The sequence below is a fragment of the Homalodisca vitripennis genome, chromosome 3, assembly GCF_021130785.1.
Source record: "Homalodisca vitripennis isolate AUS2020 chromosome 3, UT_GWSS_2.1, whole genome shotgun sequence".
NCBI classification, from domain to species: Eukaryota; Metazoa; Arthropoda; class Insecta; order Hemiptera; family Cicadellidae; genus Homalodisca; species Homalodisca vitripennis.
This window is the reverse complement of record NC_060209.1, coordinates 152,904,376-152,925,420: the sequence shown is the minus strand read 5'-3', so window position 1 is coordinate 152,925,420 and position 21,045 is coordinate 152,904,376. Positions and strand designations below refer to the sequence as shown.

Here is a 21,045-nt window from a genome sequence, read left to right as displayed (position 1 = left end):
TGGACTATTCTTAGTCCGCTTTTTGGTTTAATGTTTATGAGTCACAAAACAATGTAAAATCATGAATCTCTATGCCAACGTATATGTCCTATGACCTTTCTAAAAATATTTTATGTGGTCATGTTGGTAGTATAAGTCATCTACATCTACAGGATTAGGAGAGATATTTTGTTATGAAAAAAGTTTTAAAATCAATGTGCTTTGTCTGTAGGAAAAATTCAGTGGACCAAATGGATTCAAAGGTGAGGAATTCGTGGATTAAACCAGAATAGAACTCACATGAGCAAAAAGCAAACAATATGATTTATTGTGCTTTTTCATTACATGACTTTTTCTACATGAATATAAACTGTCAAAATATCACTTTCCAGTAACAATGCTATGTAATCTTGGTTATGAGTCTAACGTATGTACACAACTGTACAAACCAAGTGTTGTTAAAATCATATTATATATATCTACATCTTGAATCAAGTGTTTAAAACAATGGCAGTAATAAATTGCATGTATTTTATTTACATTTTCGGAGATCCGGATTTGTTTATCAACTACCAAACTCAATTAAAAAAACAAATGTTTGTACAACTTCCAAGTTTACCATATTTAAACTATATAAGAATCTCTAAATAACATTTAAAAATAGTACTACTATAAATATTTTAAATTATTTAAATAGATTTCACAAATAAAAATGTCTACGGGACCAATAATTCTACTCATAAAAAGGATTTCTACCAAAAAACATACTTACAATATCAATATATTATGTGAAGACAGTGGTAGAGTTGTTTGGAATTAGTACAATCTTGAGTATAAAAATTTAACAGATTCTATCAAGCCTGGGAGTCACAGGATATTTATTTATTACCAACAACGCCATTTGATAGTGACTGTACAGAAACAATTCAGAAGAAAAAAGAGCTATTTAACAAAAAATGTGAAAGTAATTAACAAACAACCAAATTAGAAAGACAAGATGGAAATAAATTAAATTAAGAGCTGGCTATAGTGAAATGACCTTGAGTTTTCACCTGTAAGAACAATGTTAAACCTCATTTTCATGTTTTATTTTTGATCATAGTGTTATGGGAGGAGTCTCATATAAAAATATAATTAACAAGTATTGAACCGTTTCATACATATTTTCTACAATGTATGCTTTTTGAATAATTTAATGGTGAATTACAATAAACTGGAGACTTTTTCTCAATAACATTTAAAAACTAAACGACTAAAAATAAGGTTGTAATGATGCATGAGGTCTAAAATTGTGCTTATGGAACTAGTAAAGATGGCCGCCAGTAGAGCCGGCTCTTAATAAAGTTAAGCTAGTATAGATAACTAGCTACTACAGAGAGAAATTAAATTATCTACACAAATGCCAGGACAAGAAACTAGTTTAAAAGCACTGGAAAGATTTCATCAAAGTACTTGTATCTAGCTAGAAAATATTTGTGAGATTACAAACTAACTCAAAGTTGCCTCTTTCATACGCCACATTGGTTTTTATGGTGAAAATTTCATAACTTAACATTGTAGAAAATATGTAATAAAATAAAAATACAATACGTATTCACAAAAATGCTGTGACTTTTTAAAACACACATAATTATAATGGTTTTCATAAACTAGAACAAATTTGAAACCGAAATCAAATTTCTCTGCTACATATATTCCAAAACTTTCTGAAACGTAATATAAGTTATTCTGTCTGTTTTATCCAGTCAATTATCTTTTTGACCTGATAATTGAGTATCAATATAAGTATTTTAAGCTTTCAGATTGAACATGTTAGATACAAATATTAGTCTAATTATAGTATACTATACACCCCTCTTTTCTTTTTTTTTTAAAGGAGGGTTACCCCATTTTTAGCATTATTCTACCTGTCCTTATGGGCCAGTGGCCTTTGCTTTGGCTCCCAAGCAGCACAGTGTCTAGTCTTGGGGTGGGTAGTCAGTTTTTGGAAAGAAAGAACATGTTAATAATACATTTCCTCTATATATGTTATCAAGCACTAATATATACTTAATCCAAGGATTGTTCAAATTTTAACCAAATCTAGTAACAATATCTCAAACTTGTTGCTGACTTTTGATTCAGCATTAAAACACACAGTAAACCTAACCCTTCTTTTTATACTTCAGAACAAACACTTCAGTTGATTAATTTTGGCAAACGTTCTGAGAAATTACTAAATTCAACACATGATAAAAAAAGTTCTTGTATTTTTGTTTCCTAACCAGCTTCCAAAAAATATAGAGAAATATAAAGCTAGAAATAAAGTATCATTTGGTTCAATTATAAATTTCATAATTTTGTTCTTTTTAAACCTAATTTTAGGTTTTTATCACATATCATAATGATATATAATAAATATAGAGGCAGATACTTTGTAGATACAGTCTTCTACAAGAATTTCAAGCAGATTCTTCCTATAATAATACATATAAAAATAAGTCATTTGCACATAAAATGATGGATCAATTCATGAATTTCCATTCAAAACTATCCCATAATGACAGCAGTATTTATGAGATCTGAACACATAATCATCTCATTACAAAAGAAATTTGTTCTCAGTATTTTTGGCTTCCAACCATACAGTACAGAATTTACAAAACTAGTTAACTAATTGTCGGTTTATTGAAAATAAAAATTTATTTCTTCCGTTTTATACAAGCAACGTACATGTAATAATGTTTTAGAAATTAAAACTGCCTTTAAGAATTAAATTTCTACCATTTTGCATTTTTTAAATTGGTTGACAAGTTGTGCTAAAAACAAACAATATTCCAAATTTAATAGCTTGTCATTAAGGAAAATAATCTGAAAACAAGAACATTTTATCTCATAATATCACATGAACAAGAGGTACAAAATCTAATTATTATTCCCACAAATTTGAAATTTCAAGACTGAACATATGTGCATGTCAAGAAGCAAAACAGATTATACCACAACAAAAACTCAGTAGATTAACTGTTATTTTCTCCATGTTTAGTATTGTCTGACAGATCCAATAGCTACTACATAGTAAATGATAAGAGGTGCATAAAAGGAGATGGTGATTATTTCCAATGACTACAAACTTTAGGGCATTACACTATTCTGGTGACATTTTATTAGCTAAATAAAATCTATCCTGAAGAGAAAAGAAAGGATAGGTTTAGGAATAAAGATTTAGATTTCTCTATATAATTACAGCTAATAAAGATAATGGAGCAGTGGAACAGGTTACGTCCAGAAAAAGGGTTCTCTTTAATAATCCAGTCTCATCTCAGGAGATTTCATCACTCCTTCAAACTCGTCAATTTAAGCTGGATGAAACCTCTCTAAAACAATTAACCCATTAGTGAGTGACTGAATGCCAAGTCTCGTGCTGGTTACGTGTTCTATGTTTAGCCACTCTTTATTGTTATGGGCGATTCTAGTTCTGAAAATATCCGGCAGACATCATTGTCATGATCTTTACAGGTTGCTTTACTAAGAAGATAATACATTTAATTTCATTTTGTTACTGGCAGAACTGAATTTCACCACATGTTAGTGAGAACGTTTCGTTTGTCAGCTGTTATATGCGGGGTTAGGTGTATTTACTTTTGTTTAGTTGCGAGATTGATCGTAATGGATGTAAAAATACTGAGTGTTCTTCTTTGTTTTTAGACAGTGATTAAAAGGGTAACACTGATGTCAGTGGTTGTGATGCAAGTGTGGAAGTCGTAATTATTTCACTTACTCAAAAACCATTTGCCGATTCGTGGTTTGTGCGAGAATGAAGAACTTGAATGTCAACATGAAGGTTATTTGGGTTTTTCCAATGTACAATATGTTTCAATTTATTTAAAGTACTTTTGTGTAGAGAATTTTAAAAAATCTGAATTTCTAAGGAAACAAGAAGTTTGAACAAATGTCCAGCAAAATCATTACTCACAATATTCACCTGTATTTTATTTTTGAGCATATGGTTTGAGATATATGCAAGAAAATGTTTATACATTTTCATACCTTAGGTAAGGTATATCAGAGAGTTAATTAGAGAGTAACTAAAAATAATAAAATTGTTTAAAAAATATGTATGTTTTGTTTACAAAATTAATTTTTTAATTAATAATTTCATTAAAAATATGGCATTAAGTATATTTAATGAAGATTGTACTGTAAAAACAGTGGTGAAAGATTTAATGCTCTATCTTTTACGGATTTTGTTTTAGAACGCTTTAACCAAATCCATGCATTTTTGCCCAATTATTTGCTGCTACAGGTACTGCAGAGGCCTCAATAAATATTCCTTCAATGGTTTAAGGTAGGACATAATGGAACGATTCCATAAATGCCATTCTTGATGCTAGAGACTTTCAACAAAATCCAGTATAACAAAGTTTTTATAACACATTTTAGTGAGGTAATCCTAAAAGGATTATTCTTCTCAATGGACTTCTCAAGTCTGTTATCTTTGAAAAATTGTCAACCAGAATATAAAAAACTTGATGCCAATACACAACTCTTTTTGTGTACTAATCCAGTTTTTAAGACCAAAAAAACAAAATAACGAAACAAACCAGGGTGACTTGTGAAATGGAAAGGGCCTTTCCTAGTTTGACTAAATAATAAAGTATCAATATATAATAATCAATAATATTTAATAATCTTCAATACTTCACACTATATAAGGAACTGTTTTTTTCTCAGCAGACTTAATTATTTTATATGGTGAGAGAAATATTGATTGCAGCAGCGGACGCTGGGTACTTATGAAAGCACCCCTTGACCAGGATATAATCAGATTTGGCTTACAGCACTCAATTCATGGATACTTACCAACCACTCTGGATAGTTGGATATATATATCCAATCCTAGTCAATTTCATTTACTTGTTCACTTTATTTTTAATAACATATAACGAGGAGCATTTTAAAGTAAAGACACTTGCCTTGTGGTTCAAGCAAGCACTATTTGTAGTGCTGTAGTTCTTGATGGGAAACCAAATTCCTTACAGAAAACCACAAATGAAAGAGATTTAGCAATCCCTTGACCTTTATGACTCGTTATATAAAAAGAGGATGACACGTTGATTCAAATCAACACAGATGTGGGTATACCACATTATAATACTCCTGATTCTAACCAACAGTAAATGAAATGGATGGACAAAATCTCTCTTTCAAGATTAAAGCCAACCAAATGATGTCACTGCGCAAGATCGTGGCAACTATGTTCTGAGGTAGGCTTGCTATTTTTCTGACAGACTGTATGCCACAAGGGATGACCATAACACAGAAATCTACTGTGTAACACTGATCTAGCCCCGCAAGCAATTCAGAACAAAAACACAGCAGATGACAAAGGAATCTTGTTCCTCCTAATAATGTAAGGCCTAACACTACTTTCCTGACTCAGAAAATGATTCACTGTCTTGGCTGGGATGTTTTGGATCACCCACTTATAACCCAACATTGATCAGAGTAAATTCCACCTTTTTTTGCATCTGAAACATATCTTACTGAGAAACATTTTTTTGAAAATTCAATATTTCAACAGCCATAAATTCCTGGCTGCCAAAGCAAGAAACCAATGTCTTTAAAGAAGAATTTCAAAACTCAGTTTTAAAATATGACAAATATTTAAAGAAACAAGGAAATTATGTAGAAAATAAAGAAAAGTATGACTGTATAATCTAAAAATAAATGTGGTTTGAAAACATAATTTGGTTTTTCTTGTATAAAAGACTTTTACTTATAAAACTTTAATTGTATACCAATCAATACCTCGCACTAAGTCAGCTATACTTTAAAATAAAAGTTTATTGCCCAGCATTATTACTATGGCACTAAACTGGTTATGTCAAAAACTTTAGATGTTTAAAATTATTTTTTGAAACAAGGAGTTCAACAGTTTGTTTTCTAAAATGTTGTCAAATGCCTATTAATATATTTGGTCCATGATTTAAACAATTATATAGACAATTTAGTTCCTGGAAGTAGATATATTCCATCACTTAATATTAATGTTATACATTTCAACATATACAATGTTGATGCAATGACCTGTAATAATGTACATTTTGCAAAATAGAATACAAAGTATGCAGATTTAAAAGCTTCCTATTGAGTGAACTCATCCCTCTTCCTATTCTTGTTACACCAAAATCCTACAGATTATATTTTTAATTTAACCTTTGTTTCTTCTTTATGAATATTAAAATAAAAATATTTGCTTGTAGCTCACTATTTATTTATATACATTGAAGATTGCTACTCGCCAAAGTTCCCAATGGTGACTTTTTAAGAATCTTATGCTGTGTTTGGTACAATGGCTATAGTTTTATACAAAGGTAGCACATGAAATGTATGAAACTGAGCCTGTGATTTGGTTATTTCAATACAAATACTTCTTACCAAATTCCGCCCATCATCTCTAATGAATAAAATACTAAATAACGGTTGTTTGAGGTGGCTATGGAATTCTCCTAGCAAAGGTGTTACAAGACAACCACTAGAACCGGAGATGTGGATTAGGGAGTGAGATTGTTCACTTATCACATGTAGGGTTGGGCTAAATTTAGCGGAATTTATATTTTCAATTGATTTATTATCAAAAGAGACACATTGTCAATATGTTTCTGTTTGACAAAATCTAACCTTAAGCTCCAGAAGTGCTCAGCAAAATCTTAACACTACTATTATTTATTGTAACACAATATTTGTCTTTAAATATGCATATAAAAATATTTTATATTTTAATAAAATGTTCATATAATACAATTTTACATTTTTGAGTAATTAATTGTTGAATTACAGTTATAAAATTAGTTGTAACATTACGCAGTTCACTTCTGAAAATATTCAAGATCTATTGTAATCAATTATCGCCTTTACTATTGTGAACAATAATAATAAAAGTTGGAATTGTATCATTGCAAAGCATTTACTTTACGTACATATATATATGAATAATTATATACTTTATATAAATATATATTAGAAAAAAAGTTTGACGGCTTTTTAAATTTAGTATTGTAAACTATGTATTTGCCGTAGAACAATATAGTGACTGAATTTAGTGAAATAATTGAAAAAGCACAGTGGTAAGTATGTGCTTTTCAAAGTTAACATTTTAACGTATAATGAATTATTTTCTGCTAGGTAAAAACATTATGGAATAATAGAAAAATTCTAAATACACACTTAAATCTTTTTTTGTAAAAATTCTATATAAATAAAACAGATTTAAATAAAATGTTTTGTTCATTTAAATTTTTTATAACAATATAGAGCATTTCTTTTAAACAATGCTTCAAATTATTTCTTTGCTCTACCATAAACAAACATTTATCACATTATAAGGAAACTTATATCGTCACCAAAATTAACTGCTGTCACCAGGACTGCAGAGGCTGCAGTAACAACTACCTCAATGTGTTAACACAAGATACATTCTTCTGCTGGTCTCTCCAGATGATGGACTAAATTAGATCATAATTCATTTTTTTTATGAATTGAACACAATTGTCTATATTTACAGTTTCATCCACAGCCCCACCATATCTTCTATATCATTAGTGATGAGCCTCTGGATAGAGGCACACTTCATAGCAATACATTTTATTGTTCTGTAGGTTTCACAGTACAGTGACGGTTGACCGAAGGGAAGCTGATTGCTGAACTTGTCTCTGTCCAGAGATTTGACACATAAATACAATTTTTATCTGATTAATGTACGATTTTTTATATTGATTTATCACAATACTTTCTTAGACTAACAAGAAATTGTTTAAAATCTGAAATAAACAGACAGAGTAAACAAATAAACCAAACCAAAATCATCTTTCTTAAGTCCACACTAATAATTTTTCAGTTAGTTGCCTATGTCTTATTTTATTTACAAGTATTTCAACTATTTCTATGCCTAAAATACCAATTTTAAAATTCTGTGCACAATTTTTTTTATTTGTTATAAGTTAGGGAAATATGCAGATGCAGTGCATTTATGTTGAAACTGTACACATCAGTCAAGGTTTAATGTTCTAAATAAATTCTGTAATTTATTTTTCTATAAACGTGCCAAAACAATCAATGAGAGAATTCAATATAACCTGCTACATAACTAGAGCTTGTAATGGAAAGTGTAAGGAAAAACAAACAAGTTAAAAATAAATAAATAAAATTTCTCTTGGTAATATTTTCTTAACTTCATATTCACAATACAAAATCTAAAACGGAAGAAAACATTTACTCATAAACACAAAAGTACACAACATATATAATAAATATACAATCTTTACTCTTCTAACTTCAACTAACTATATGTATAGCAAAACATAGTATACCTTATCAAAATGCTTAGAGCTAAATAATTATAAACAAAAATAATTTACAAATATTATTACTTTTAAATACCTTTAGTTTAGAAGTCTTAATTCGTACCAGGGCATAATAAGATAACTTGTCTATTACAAATAAATATAGAAATATACAATGAATAAAAACTAAAGCTTTTTAAATAGAATTTGTAGAAAACCGATATCATTGTCGACTAAGGCCAAGCATACAATCCATTAAAGCTAAATTTGACTGTAGAGTCTTGTTTTCGGTTTAGATATGTATGATTTTCTCATTAAAACCATGCAAAATAAACTTAGAAATCTATATTTTATGTACTTTTTATAATATACATTCAATTTAATTCATTCCCTATAATCTTTCAAAATAATGTAAGCATTAAAATTAAATTATTGACCAGCTGAAGGAATAATACAGAACAAGCAAATCACATAACTATCACCACATCAGGAACACACAAATTTTACCTGTATCTGAACACATAACAAATTAACATACACAAAATAATATAACTACAGCTGATAATTTTGGACAAAACACAAACTTCACAATCAAAATATTCAGCCTAAAATACTCTGTTACAGAGAGAGAAAATAGAAATTTAATTACTCAAAGATTCTATTTTTTAGTTATGATAAATTAATAATATTCTTTCTAAAATACAATAAACTTTAAAAAATAAATTTTATAAAAATTACTGCTTAAATGACTTATTTTTGTACTCAATTTGAGGGTGTTTATCTATATGCATTAGTATTATACATGTGAATTATGAGTTTGAATACTTTTAGTACTATAGTTACAAGTATAACTCAGGTGCTAGACAGACTAGACGGGTGTTGGTCTTCTCACTGCTGATGCTGAGGTTCATTTCCTGTAAAATAAAAATATTAATTCTTACCATTTTGTTAGAAAATAAATCTATTATCTACAATATTGTTACATTTAGATTAAACTTTCTTGGTTCTTGAGGTAAATTTGATGTACATCACTGCCACAGATTGCACACGTGTACAAGTTGTAATGTTAGTCTAGCAATATAGACCCATATCGGAAAACAAATTTACAGTAGATTCAAATCTGACATTAGCAACAAAAATGTCCAATGACCACATTGAAAAATCCATATAGCAGTTCTGTACTGAAAGCTAGGATTTGTCTTCTACACACCATTAATTTCTGTGAATCACATATTAGAAACAATTTTTTTATTTTAACATATTTGGAAAATGTAGAGTGTACAATAGTTTGTTTAGTAATCTTTCAATTAATATTTCTAAGCCATTGTATATCAATGTCTATCTATTAATTAATTCTCAAATATCTCAACTTCTCAGTTTCACATACAATAATTATTATAGGGATTCAGGATGATGAAAAAATAAACAATTTACAAAAAGTATGTACGTGTATAAATAATTTAATACCCAGAGAAAAGATTTGGTCACCAGAATTACTTACAATTTAAACTCTCTATTTTTTTTTTTTATTAAATCTGTAACTTTTACCGTCGGCATTACATGAATCTCTCTTATTTCAAATAATTCAACAATACAAAAGTAAATCAAAAGTGATTAAGAGAACATAAAAATTAAAGTGATTAGGGAGTTTTTTCCCCGAAACTGAGTGCTTAGCAACATTGTAACATCCCAGCTGTCATTAGAAATGTATTATAAATAAAACACCAAGATTGGAATGGATCTGAGTCACAATAGAATAATACTGGAAAATATGCCAAAGAATGTGAATTGTTATACAATCATACAGCAGACTGAGTGGATGCTGCCTTTTTATGATACAAAAACATCAAGGTATTAACACAAGCACTGCTATTACTGGATTATTGGTTAGATTTTTACCCTTAAAACACTGAACCTAAAATCGTGAATCAATAAAGGTTAAAACTAAGATTATGGAGTTTAAAACAAGTAACTGCACAACAAGCATGTACAGTTTATTGGAAAACAATATTTAGGAGAAAAAGAAATTAAACAAATTGAGATTATCAGAGTAAAAAATACTATTTTTTTTATTAGACCTACTGGTACTGATTGACTATGATTTATTACAAAATTTCCATGAAGAACATGTGCATTAATATATTATGGTGGTCATTATATTGAAAGTACCAAAAAGCAAATCTGGTAATTATATTTAGATACACAGGACGAAGAATAGAGAGCGAGACTGAGAGTGACATTCCCTCCTCAAATGTTGTGAAAATGTTTTCACCAATAAAAACAAAAAGAGTGAGTATATTTTATCATTATTAATAATTGTATAATGTGTGCTTCTGAAACCCTGCACATTTATTTTTATTTTGACACTTTTACTAGGAACAACTATGGAAACTGCACACATAAATAACTGTAATGTACACAATATTGTGTCATTTTGCAATACACTTCTGTGAACTCTACTACCATTTAGTTATAATATGTAACAATTTATCCACTTATCTTCTGTACATGATGAGTTCCATTTGTTATCAAAGAAAAACTACATCAATAATCAAAATTTGTGAGTACAGGACACAAGAAAAAGAAATTTATGAATTGGAGTAAAATTAACATTTTACTACATATTATCTAGTTGGAATACAAATAATAAATTATAAGAATTCCGCACAATACTTTAATGTTTTAGCAACAACAAAATATTCATATTATCTGTAAACAATTCTAAAATATATAATTTTTTGGTAATTTAAAGGCAATGGTCATGAAACACAATTTTAAATCCATCAAAATATTTTAAATTTCAATGGAATATTATTGCTCATTTCATGTATGTCTTATTGTCAATCAATTTCACTCTCATATTCAACTTTCTCTCATCTTAAGGAGAATAATAAAATTATAAAGGGAAGAGAACTGATGGTATTTTATATGTTATTTTTTTATTCATTGTGACAACTAAATATTTTAAATAATTTGTTTGAAATCTGTACTAGAAAGTACTTTAGAATTTTAGGTTGTATTTTTATTGGAACTTCTTATGTATTCTGATACTTTTTTTTCAAAATAATTAACAAATTAATTATGTATTATCGGTTATGTGCTGTTAATATTCTTTAAAGTAGATTTATGTAATGAAATGGACTTTAATGTATTAAGAGTTTCATCTCTTTTAAGAAAAAAAAAAAATTTCATAACGTTTGTTTGAGGTGGCTATGGAATTCTCCTAGCATAGGTGTTACAAGACAACCACTAGAACTGGAGATGTGGATTAGGGAGTGAGATTGTTCACTTATCACACATAGGGTTGGGCTAAATTTAGCGGAATTTATATTTTCAATTGATTTATTACCAAAAGAGACACAGACTTGATCATTGTTAATGGGTTTTTAACCCTTTGAGGTCTCAATAAAATTGCTTCGACTGTCCTCAGGTCGTATTTAATTTCTGTTAGTTTACAGTTCTTTTACAATACACAAATGCAAGTTTTAAATCCCTTTTTCTGCAACTTTTTTATTTTTTTTCTCTTTATATATCAATGTAAATAACCTAAAAAGAATATTTACATTATTTTATAGAATTTTTTTATAACTTTAAGTAACATTTAAAAAAGAAGTATAAAAATATAAAAACATAATTTTTATTTTTTTATACATAATATGTAATAAACCAAAATTACATAAATACAGGTGAAAAGGCACTAGGATCTCATCAGATACATGTTATTCATTATATTATATAATATTATATATAATACATTATATATATTATAATTTTGCCCTGGTCCAGCCCTAGGCCTACTTTGGGTAACATGTCTAGCTCTTCCTCTTAGTCTACTAGTTTGTAGCCTAGGCCTAACTCTATTATTTGCATCTCCTTGTCCTACTTCTATCATATTATCCACGAATTGATCAAAGTCTTCCCCATCATTACCTAAAGTTTCCAATCTAAACGCATCACTTTCGTCGTCTAGGTTACTGGCGACTAGGTTACCGTCATTTACCACAATGTTTTCAGAAGAATTTTCACTATGATTCAACTCACAATCACTATTACGGTCTTCTTCAATAATCTGTTCTTCATTTTGGATACTAATTTCACTGAAAATACTATCACAATCATCTAATATTTCGTCATCGTCAGTAAAACTTGTACTTGGACCAGCCATATTTGTAAACACGGCGCAAGTGCAGACGTCAGTTGTATTTGTATTGGTCTTCTATTTTCACTTCCAATGCCTCCTATATCGTGAATAAAGATCGACGTAGCATTCACGTAACCAAAATAGAAGTCCAAAGTACCGAATAACTCAAATACCGAACAGCAATAGGTTAGAAATGGACAAACAAGCAGTGACATTATCCGGTCGACCTATTGTCGACATGCGAGCATTCAGCGAAACTGCCGCGGTCGACTTATAGTCGACGACCGACCGCAAAGGGTTAATTGGTTTTTTTTTTGGTTATTTTATTTTTATTTTTTAAAACTTATTTTTAAGATTTAGAGCAAAACATTTATAAAATTGATCTATTTCAGGACTATTTAACACTTTTTGGCATTTAAAGTGCCTCCAGTTTTCCTTCCCTTGTGTTGTTCCCATAATCCCGGAACTCTGGTTCCACCAAAACATCTTCCGTGGCTGGCTCGCCACTGATATGAAATTGTACAATTTACAAGCCACAAATTTTCATAAACAATCCAAAATTTAATGCTTTGATGGTCACAAACAACACATAAACTTAGACAAAACAGCAAGAGGAAGATGACAGTCTCACCAACACACAATAGGTTAATGAAAACAGTTACCAGAATATGGCCAGCCGGCCAGTCCGTAGTGGCCGAGCCCCAACAAGTGCTGATTGTCTGTCCCGTAGTCCATCTGTGTTATAAACCTGTGAGGGTTTCCTGGAGACCCACAGAACCACAGGTTAGTACCACCCACTTGTAGGCTGTCAGTTCTTGGTAATGTAACGGGGGGGGGGGGGGGGGGAGTCCTACTGGATATTTACTGCTCTTTTGTAACTATTAGTAAACAATTTTGCTCCATATAAAAATTATTTTAATATTTCCCAAATAGATTTTTAATTGGTTCCAACAATGAAATAATTTGTAACTTGCCAGTAAATATTTTTGGTGCAGCAGAACAACAATAGTTCAGTACACTGGTTTAAATAACCATTAACTACACAACTCAAACATTTGTAGGCTATTTTAGTCTTGTTTTATTAACTCTCCTAATGTCCACCAATCATCTTATATAGAATCTAAAGAATCTTGTTTTTAAATGAAACTAATTTGTTATATTTTAACTTTAAGCTTGCATGAATATAACTTTTTAACTGACAGGGTTAACCACTAAAAGGTCTATTAAGTGAAGGAAAGCATCTGAGCATTGGCTCCATAGTAGGACGGAACTGACATTTTTTACCATCCTTACAGTGATCTGTGTCATTTAGCCAACCCAGAAGCAAACTTTTCTTAAAAAAAGCTCTCAACAAAACTTATTATTTTCTGCACCATAAACATTTGTTATTTCAGCAATAAAACTTGAACTGCACTGAATAATTTCCTGTACCAGACAGAAACTCTTTGGTATATTACACACAGTTAGTGAAAACTAGACAACATTATCAAGAACTGACTGAACATATTAAAAGGCCAATTTGTGTATTCATAAATATTTACTGAAAATTCTTCTTGTAAAATATTGTTACAACACATGCACCTACTAGAGGATCGATTGAAATAGAAATTAAAGTTAAGTAGGGATAATGGGAACTGAGCAATAAAATAGAAGAAAGATGGACAAGGAAAACAAATACTATACATGTAGTATGAATAAATATTAAGCCTAATTAGTATAATCAAGTATTAATAATAACATTAAAAACTTTCACAGGGTAGCTATTTACAAATAAAGGAGTGACATAAAAGTCTAGGCAAAAACAGAGGAATAGGAAAGGAGGAGAAGGGAAGTGATGATCACAGTAAAACTAATCTAGAAGTTGGGGACTGAGATCCTGCCTCTTTCAATTTATATGACCATAATACCAGAGTATGTGTTTGTGGTGACAAAGACTTCTTTCATGAGCAACCTAAAGGTGGTTTCTAGACAAGTCTCATTCAAAATTGCAAAATATTTCTTATTTTACACTTTAAAACAGTCTCCAAACCTAAGAAACAGTCTGCCTTTTCTTGTGCCTACTAATCTCTACAAAACACTGTTCTTATCGAACACTTTTTTCCCTACAAAACTATTCTCTAGACTGTTCTTATTGTTTCATGTATGCAGTAGTAAATCTACATTTCATGCAAAGACAGTGAACATTCTCTTTATTCTACTAAAATAACTGAAAAACTTCCATATTGAAAAATTTCCACTTAAATATTACTTAACTTAACCTTTGAGCCATTTCATAAAACAGATGGGACCAATATAACCCTGAAACTGGCGTTTAAATTATCTTAGTGGTGCAATCTTTTAGGATCATTTTGGAGATTTATTTAATTTAATTTTCATACATATGGTATGAAACAAATACATAGTTTTATTCCTAGTAGGATTTAAGGAACACTTCAGATAATAGGAAATGTTATCATTTCTGTACTTAAACCTTAATAAAAGCGTGTAAAAATATAAAAAAGTTTAAGTTGATTCATTTTTTTTTTGTAGTAAAATATCAATTCTGAGTAAAAAAACTAGGTTGTTTTTAATTTTAATTTCATATAGTAAATGAAGAAACATTTTTACAGATGGTCTAAACTGTAACTTAGCACAAAAGTTAAACTTCAAGATCCACTTGATTTGTTCGGTCACATAACTCATAACGCAATGTAGTAATGTTGTGGAATGAAGGCAAAATAAAGTGGAGTGGAAAGAATAAAATGCTGATATAATGCACACAAACTAATATACACAAATATTCCTATAACATAAACCTGAAAATGATACACTGACACAATGAACACAGATGATACAAGTATCAGTATGAAAGTAAACAAATAATCAGCTGATTATAAAACGAACAATTCAGGTGTTCATTGGGTTAATTGTTTAAAATTACTCTTTCAATTATTGGTATCAGTATAGGATAGTATTAAACCACATTTAAAGATGTAATAAAACAAAACATAAGAGACTTTCAGATACCCGATAATAAATGCCTTATATTAGATCTTGGCCAGTTCCACGGTTAAACTATAAGTACATATAAAACCTATGTGAAATTAGTTGAATTAGAAAAATATGGATTTTGAATACTTTGTTATATTAATATAGCAATAAAAAGTCGTGTGACATCTTAAAATGCGTTTAAATAGTGATCAATCCACCACATAAAAGAACATACAAGAGTTTAAACCTTTCATAAGCAATTCAAGATAAATAAATGTTATTTTTACAAAGCTACTAAAAAACAAACACAATATAACCTGATGATATCCCTGTGTTTGGAAGAGCTTTCATGATACAACCTTGGTTCATCTGAGTAATTTTACTTCCAGGAGATCCTGCCAGTGAAGACATGCTCTGTAACCAAACAGAGGATTTCCATGAACTTACAAGTTAATTCACTGTAGATGCTTCGTGCTTCTAGGATTTTAACAATTCATTTATTCATATATCAAACACTCCAATAATTAAATTTTAACTATAGCTAATATCAAAATAATCCCAATTGTACACAGTCAACGGTTTGCACTCACAGGCAGGCAACTTACATTAACTTTTTTTACTACTGTAGCCTTGTCATTAACAATTGCAAATCAAATATAGTATAAATAGTCTTCAAATAAATGTGCAGTGCATTTTATGAAGGATGTTGGGAAAGAAAAAGATGTTTTGGCCTATTGCAGCAGTGGGGTTAGAGGCACAATTAACAAAGTATTGACCGCTAAATTATTAACTAAATTAATTTAATTCCTTTTTAAAATATGCACTGTTAACTGCATTTTGTTATGAAGGTATTGTGTTTCTGTTCTGTTAAAGCAAAAATTTTAATTTAATCAGCTGAAAACGGTTTTTAATTTTATTAAGTTTTGTTTATTTAAAACATTATGATTTGATGTATTCTACCGCAAATTGTAAATAGAATGTATATAGAGATTGACTGGTATTTTTACATTGATACATAAGATGATCAAGTTAATAAGTTTATTATATTATTATTAGGTGTTTCCCTTACTGATGTATTTAAATAAATATAAATGACTAAGAACATAAATAGAAATGAACTAAAATAACATCTTGAATGGAGCACATTTTTTAAATTTATTTAAAAAATCTCATTTTCAAAAATCTCTTTTCACTCAATTGGACCATTATTTTCAAGGTATTTTATTACAGAATAATTAATAAAATCCACAGAAGTGCTTGAAATATGTTTAAAAAGCCAAGATTCCACAATATAACAACTAGTGATGCGTCACAATCCAAGTAAGTCTATTTGTGAATGACAGGTGACCAGTAGTACACAATTACTGATCGCTACGAGAGTATCTATACAGAAATCTGCATCAATTTCAGAATTGAGGCCAAATTTTGGTACTGGTTTCTGAATTGGAATCAAGTTTTTTTTATTATCCATAGTAAAAATGGTGGTACTTTTTCAGAATGGGGCTACAATCTTATTTCATAGTAACAAATAACACAGGAACTGACCAAACATTACAATAACTTAAGGTGAATCTGCTTGTTTTTATTAAATCTGAATACATAGTATTACACACCACAGATTTTATTTGTACAAGGGCTATTCCAAAAGTAAGCGCTAACCAATCAGATAAATATATTTTATTATATTCATTTGAAAACAAAATGTATTGTATCTTTTGACAAACTTAGAAATACCTTCTTCAAAAAATGTTGCCACCTGTGCATCATTTTAGCCATCCAGTGACAACGTCTTAGAGTTCATCATACGACCTTCTAACTGCCACGGCTACATGCCGACTGACCAAACACAAGCACTTGTGTGTGTGAGAGAGTGCTGCTCTAACTACTACCAGTGCTGTAAGTGAATACAGTTAATTTTGGAATAGCCGTTGTATATAGGCTGTGAGAGGACTGAGATCCCTTACAGAAACAATGACAAACATATTTTAGAATGAAAACATTAAAATACTAATTAAATACTAAATATTGCAATATGGAGGGTAAAATATGAATTTTGAATGTATTATAATGCTAGAAATGTTTGTAAAATTTAAAATTCAATACTAAATATTGCAATATAGATGGTGGTAAAATATGAATTTTACAAGATTATAAATTCTAGAATTTTAGTAAAAGTTAAAATTTAAATAACAATTGTAACTTGACTTTACGCAACTTATAATGACTATTATGTTTATTTCTTACCTGAGCAGATAAGTGCGGCGAAGAGTTAAGAACAGATTTGTTAATTTCATTTAAATATGGCGAGTTTTCGTATGGGCTGAAACAAGTCAATTTGTTTTAAATAGTTTGATTATACCATACAGTAAATTTCATTAAAACTCTTCAATATTTAAATAAATGCTTAAATGAGAAGAATATTGTATCTGTAACTACAATTAGCTGTAAATATTTACACATAAATGGAAATAACATGAGCATTCTTAATAAAAATCTAAAAATAAAACTAAATAAAATCAATTTTATAAACAACTAAAATATTAAGTAAAAAACTATACAAAATTACAACTAGGTCACTTTAATACACATTTCACAAACATTTTAATGATCCATATAGAGATATTTATTTATTATTTCTATCTATAGCTTTCTTTATATCCAGTACTAAGTTCTTAAATCCAGGTAGATGACATACATGTCGCTGTGCCTCGAATATGCGGGGTTAGGTGCAGGGGAAAGAGTGTTGCTTTCTATATGTTCTTACGCATATGTAGATGACATACCTGTCGCTGTGCCTCGAATATGCGGGGTTAGATGCAGGGGAAAGAGTGTTGCTTTCACTTATGTTCTTACACACATGTAGATGACATACCTGTCGCTGTGCCTCGAATATGCGGGGTTATGTGCAGGGGAAAGAGTGTTGCTTTCACTTATGTTCTTACACACATGTAGATGACATACCTGTCGCTGTGCCTCGAATATGCGGGGTTACGTGCAGGGTAAAGAGTGTTGCTTTTACTTATGTTCTTACGCATATGTCGATGACATACCTGTCGCTGTGCCTCGAATATGCGGGGTTACGTGCAGGGGAAAGAGTGTTGCTTTCTATATGTTCTTACACACATGTAGATGACATACCTGTCGCTGTGCCTCGAATATGCGGGGTTACGTGCAGGGGAAAGAGTGTTGCTTTCTATATGTTCTTACACATATGTAGATGACATACCTGTCGCTGTGCCTCGAATATGCAGGGTTAGGTGCAGGGGAAAGAGTGTTGCTTTCTATATGTTCTTACACATATGTAGATGACATACCTGTCACTGTGCCTCGAATATGCGGGGTTAGGTGCAGGGAAAAGAGTGTTGCTTTCTATATGTTCTTACACATATGTAGATGACATACCTGTCACTGTGTAATATTTTGTGTAATATTATGTCACTGTGTAGCAATTTAATTGGTAACTCTAGTTGTTTGTTAATACACTTAAATATTCAGGGAATTAAAAGCAAACTGGATGAACTTAACTTATTGCTTGCAGATTTGGGAGAAAAAATCTGTATAATATGCTTGAATGAACACTGGCTTTCAAAAGAAAATGTAAATTTATTGAATAATATTGAATTTTTCAAATTAGCTGATTTTTATGTTAGAGAAAACTGTACTAGAGGAGGTTCGGCAATCTTGGTCAGAGAAAACTCTGGAATAAACTTTAAGGTCCGAAATGATTTAAAAATGTACAATGACAACTATTACTTTGAATGCTCCATAATAGAACTTTTGGATTTAAAAACTCCAATAATTATAATATCTTTATACAGAACTCCGGATAATTGCACCCTTAATATTTTTCTTGAAAAACTTGGTGGTTTATTGAATAAATTCAGAAATAAAAAAAATGTCAATATTTTAATAGCTACAGACTGCAACATCAATGTATTAAATAAAAAGGAACCACAAACATTATATGAAATACTTAATTATAATGGCTTTAAAATAAATATTGTTGAGGTAACAAGACCAGCAAGTGGAACATGTCTAGATAACATAATAACAAACAATAGGTTTAAGATTGATAATTTTTTAGTTACGAATGTTGGCCTCTCTGACCACAATGCTATTATAACAACTTTGCCAATATTTGAAAATATAAGTAGGGATAAATATGTTATTCAGAGAAGATACACTAAAGAAGCTAGACATGACTTTATGATCAATGTTAAAAATACTGAATGGGAATTCAGCAATGCCAAAAAAGTGAATGAAAACTTTGATAGTTTCTTAAGAGAATTCCTATTCATGTTTAATTATTCTTTTCCACTTAAATCCGTCAAAATTAGAGGGAAGATTAGAGCAAAGTGGATAACAAAAGGGTTACAAATTTCAAGTAGAAATAAGAGAAAACTCCACAAACAAGCACAAGTTTCAAATGATGAAGAAATTAAAACCCATTATAAAATATATAATACAATTTTTAAAAAGGTTGTTAGAGAAGCTAAGCGTAGAGCTAATGATTTATATATAGAACAATCTAACTGCAAGGGTAAAGCAGCCTGGCAAGTTATAAAACAGGAAATTAGTATAAACACAAAAAATCACGATGGAGTAAGAGAAATAGTGGTTAATGGGAAAGTAATTAGAGAACATAGTGAGATGGTTAATCATTTTAATGAATCTTATTTAAAGACTGTAGAACAATTGAATATAAAAAGCTCTCCGGTAAAAGCAATGGGAAAATTACAAAAAGTTAACAGTACGTCTTTTCGTTTTAAACCTGTTCAAGCGAAAGAAATTTATAAATTAATATCAACGTTGCCTAACAAGTGGTCTACTGGCTGGGACGAAATTCCCTCAATAATTGTTAAAGACTGTAAGGAATATCTTGTGAAGCCAATAACAAATTTGGTTAATCAATCATTAGGAACAGGTGTTTTTCCAGACAAGCTTAAATATTCAGTAGTGAAACCCATTTACAAAAAAGGTGAGAAAACTCAAGTCAAAAACTATCGTCCGGTTTCATTGTTACCAGTGTTTTCCAAGCTATATGAGAAAGTAGTAAACCATCAATTATACAAATACCTAGAAAAAAATAGTCTGATTACTGGATGTCAACATGGCTTTAGAAAAAATTACTCAACTGACACGGCACTTACCAACCTTGCAGAGGAAGTTTACAGTGCTTTGGATGGATCACAGTGTACAGTGGCAGTGTGCTGTGATTTATCAAAGGCATTTGATTGTGTAGATCATGATATCTTAATGAAGAAATTAGAATTATATGGAGTGGAGGGCACATCTTTAAATTGGTTTAAGTCATATATTACAGGGAGAAAACAAAAAACAACTTAAGTATCAGAATATAAAAAGTATCATTCAGAGTATGAAAATGTAGTGTCAGGAGTTCCGCAAGGATCGATCTTAGGACCATTACTATTTACATTGTATACAAATGATCTACCACAAGACATAGACACGAAATTAGTCTTATATGCTGATGACACCACAGCTATAATCAAGGAGAAAAACTTACATGTAATGAAATTATTAGTAGAACAAACTATAGTTAAATTAGAAGAGTGGTTTAAAGTTAAAGGAATGATTCTGAATACTACAAAAACAAATATTATTCACTTC

At 30.1% G+C, this 21,045-nt stretch overlaps 1 protein-coding gene across 1 annotated transcript in view; it reads right to left on the bottom strand.

The window, feature by feature from the left end:
• Positions 1-284: 284 nt before the first annotated feature.
• Positions 285-21,045, bottom strand: part of LOC124358409 (ubinuclein-2) — a 78,016-nt gene continuing 57,255 nt past the window's right edge. Inside the window, exons 19-22 of the mRNA XM_046810709.1 lie at positions 17,659-17,734; positions 15,732-15,828; positions 13,107-13,205; positions 285-9,217 (exon numbers count right to left, since the gene is read on the bottom strand). Coding sequence (XP_046666665.1) covers positions 9,192-9,217; positions 13,107-13,205; positions 15,732-15,828; positions 17,659-17,734 — 298 coding nt within the window. The 3' untranslated portion in view covers positions 285-9,191. The remainder of the gene's footprint in view (positions 9,218-13,106; positions 13,206-15,731; positions 15,829-17,658; positions 17,735-21,045) is intronic.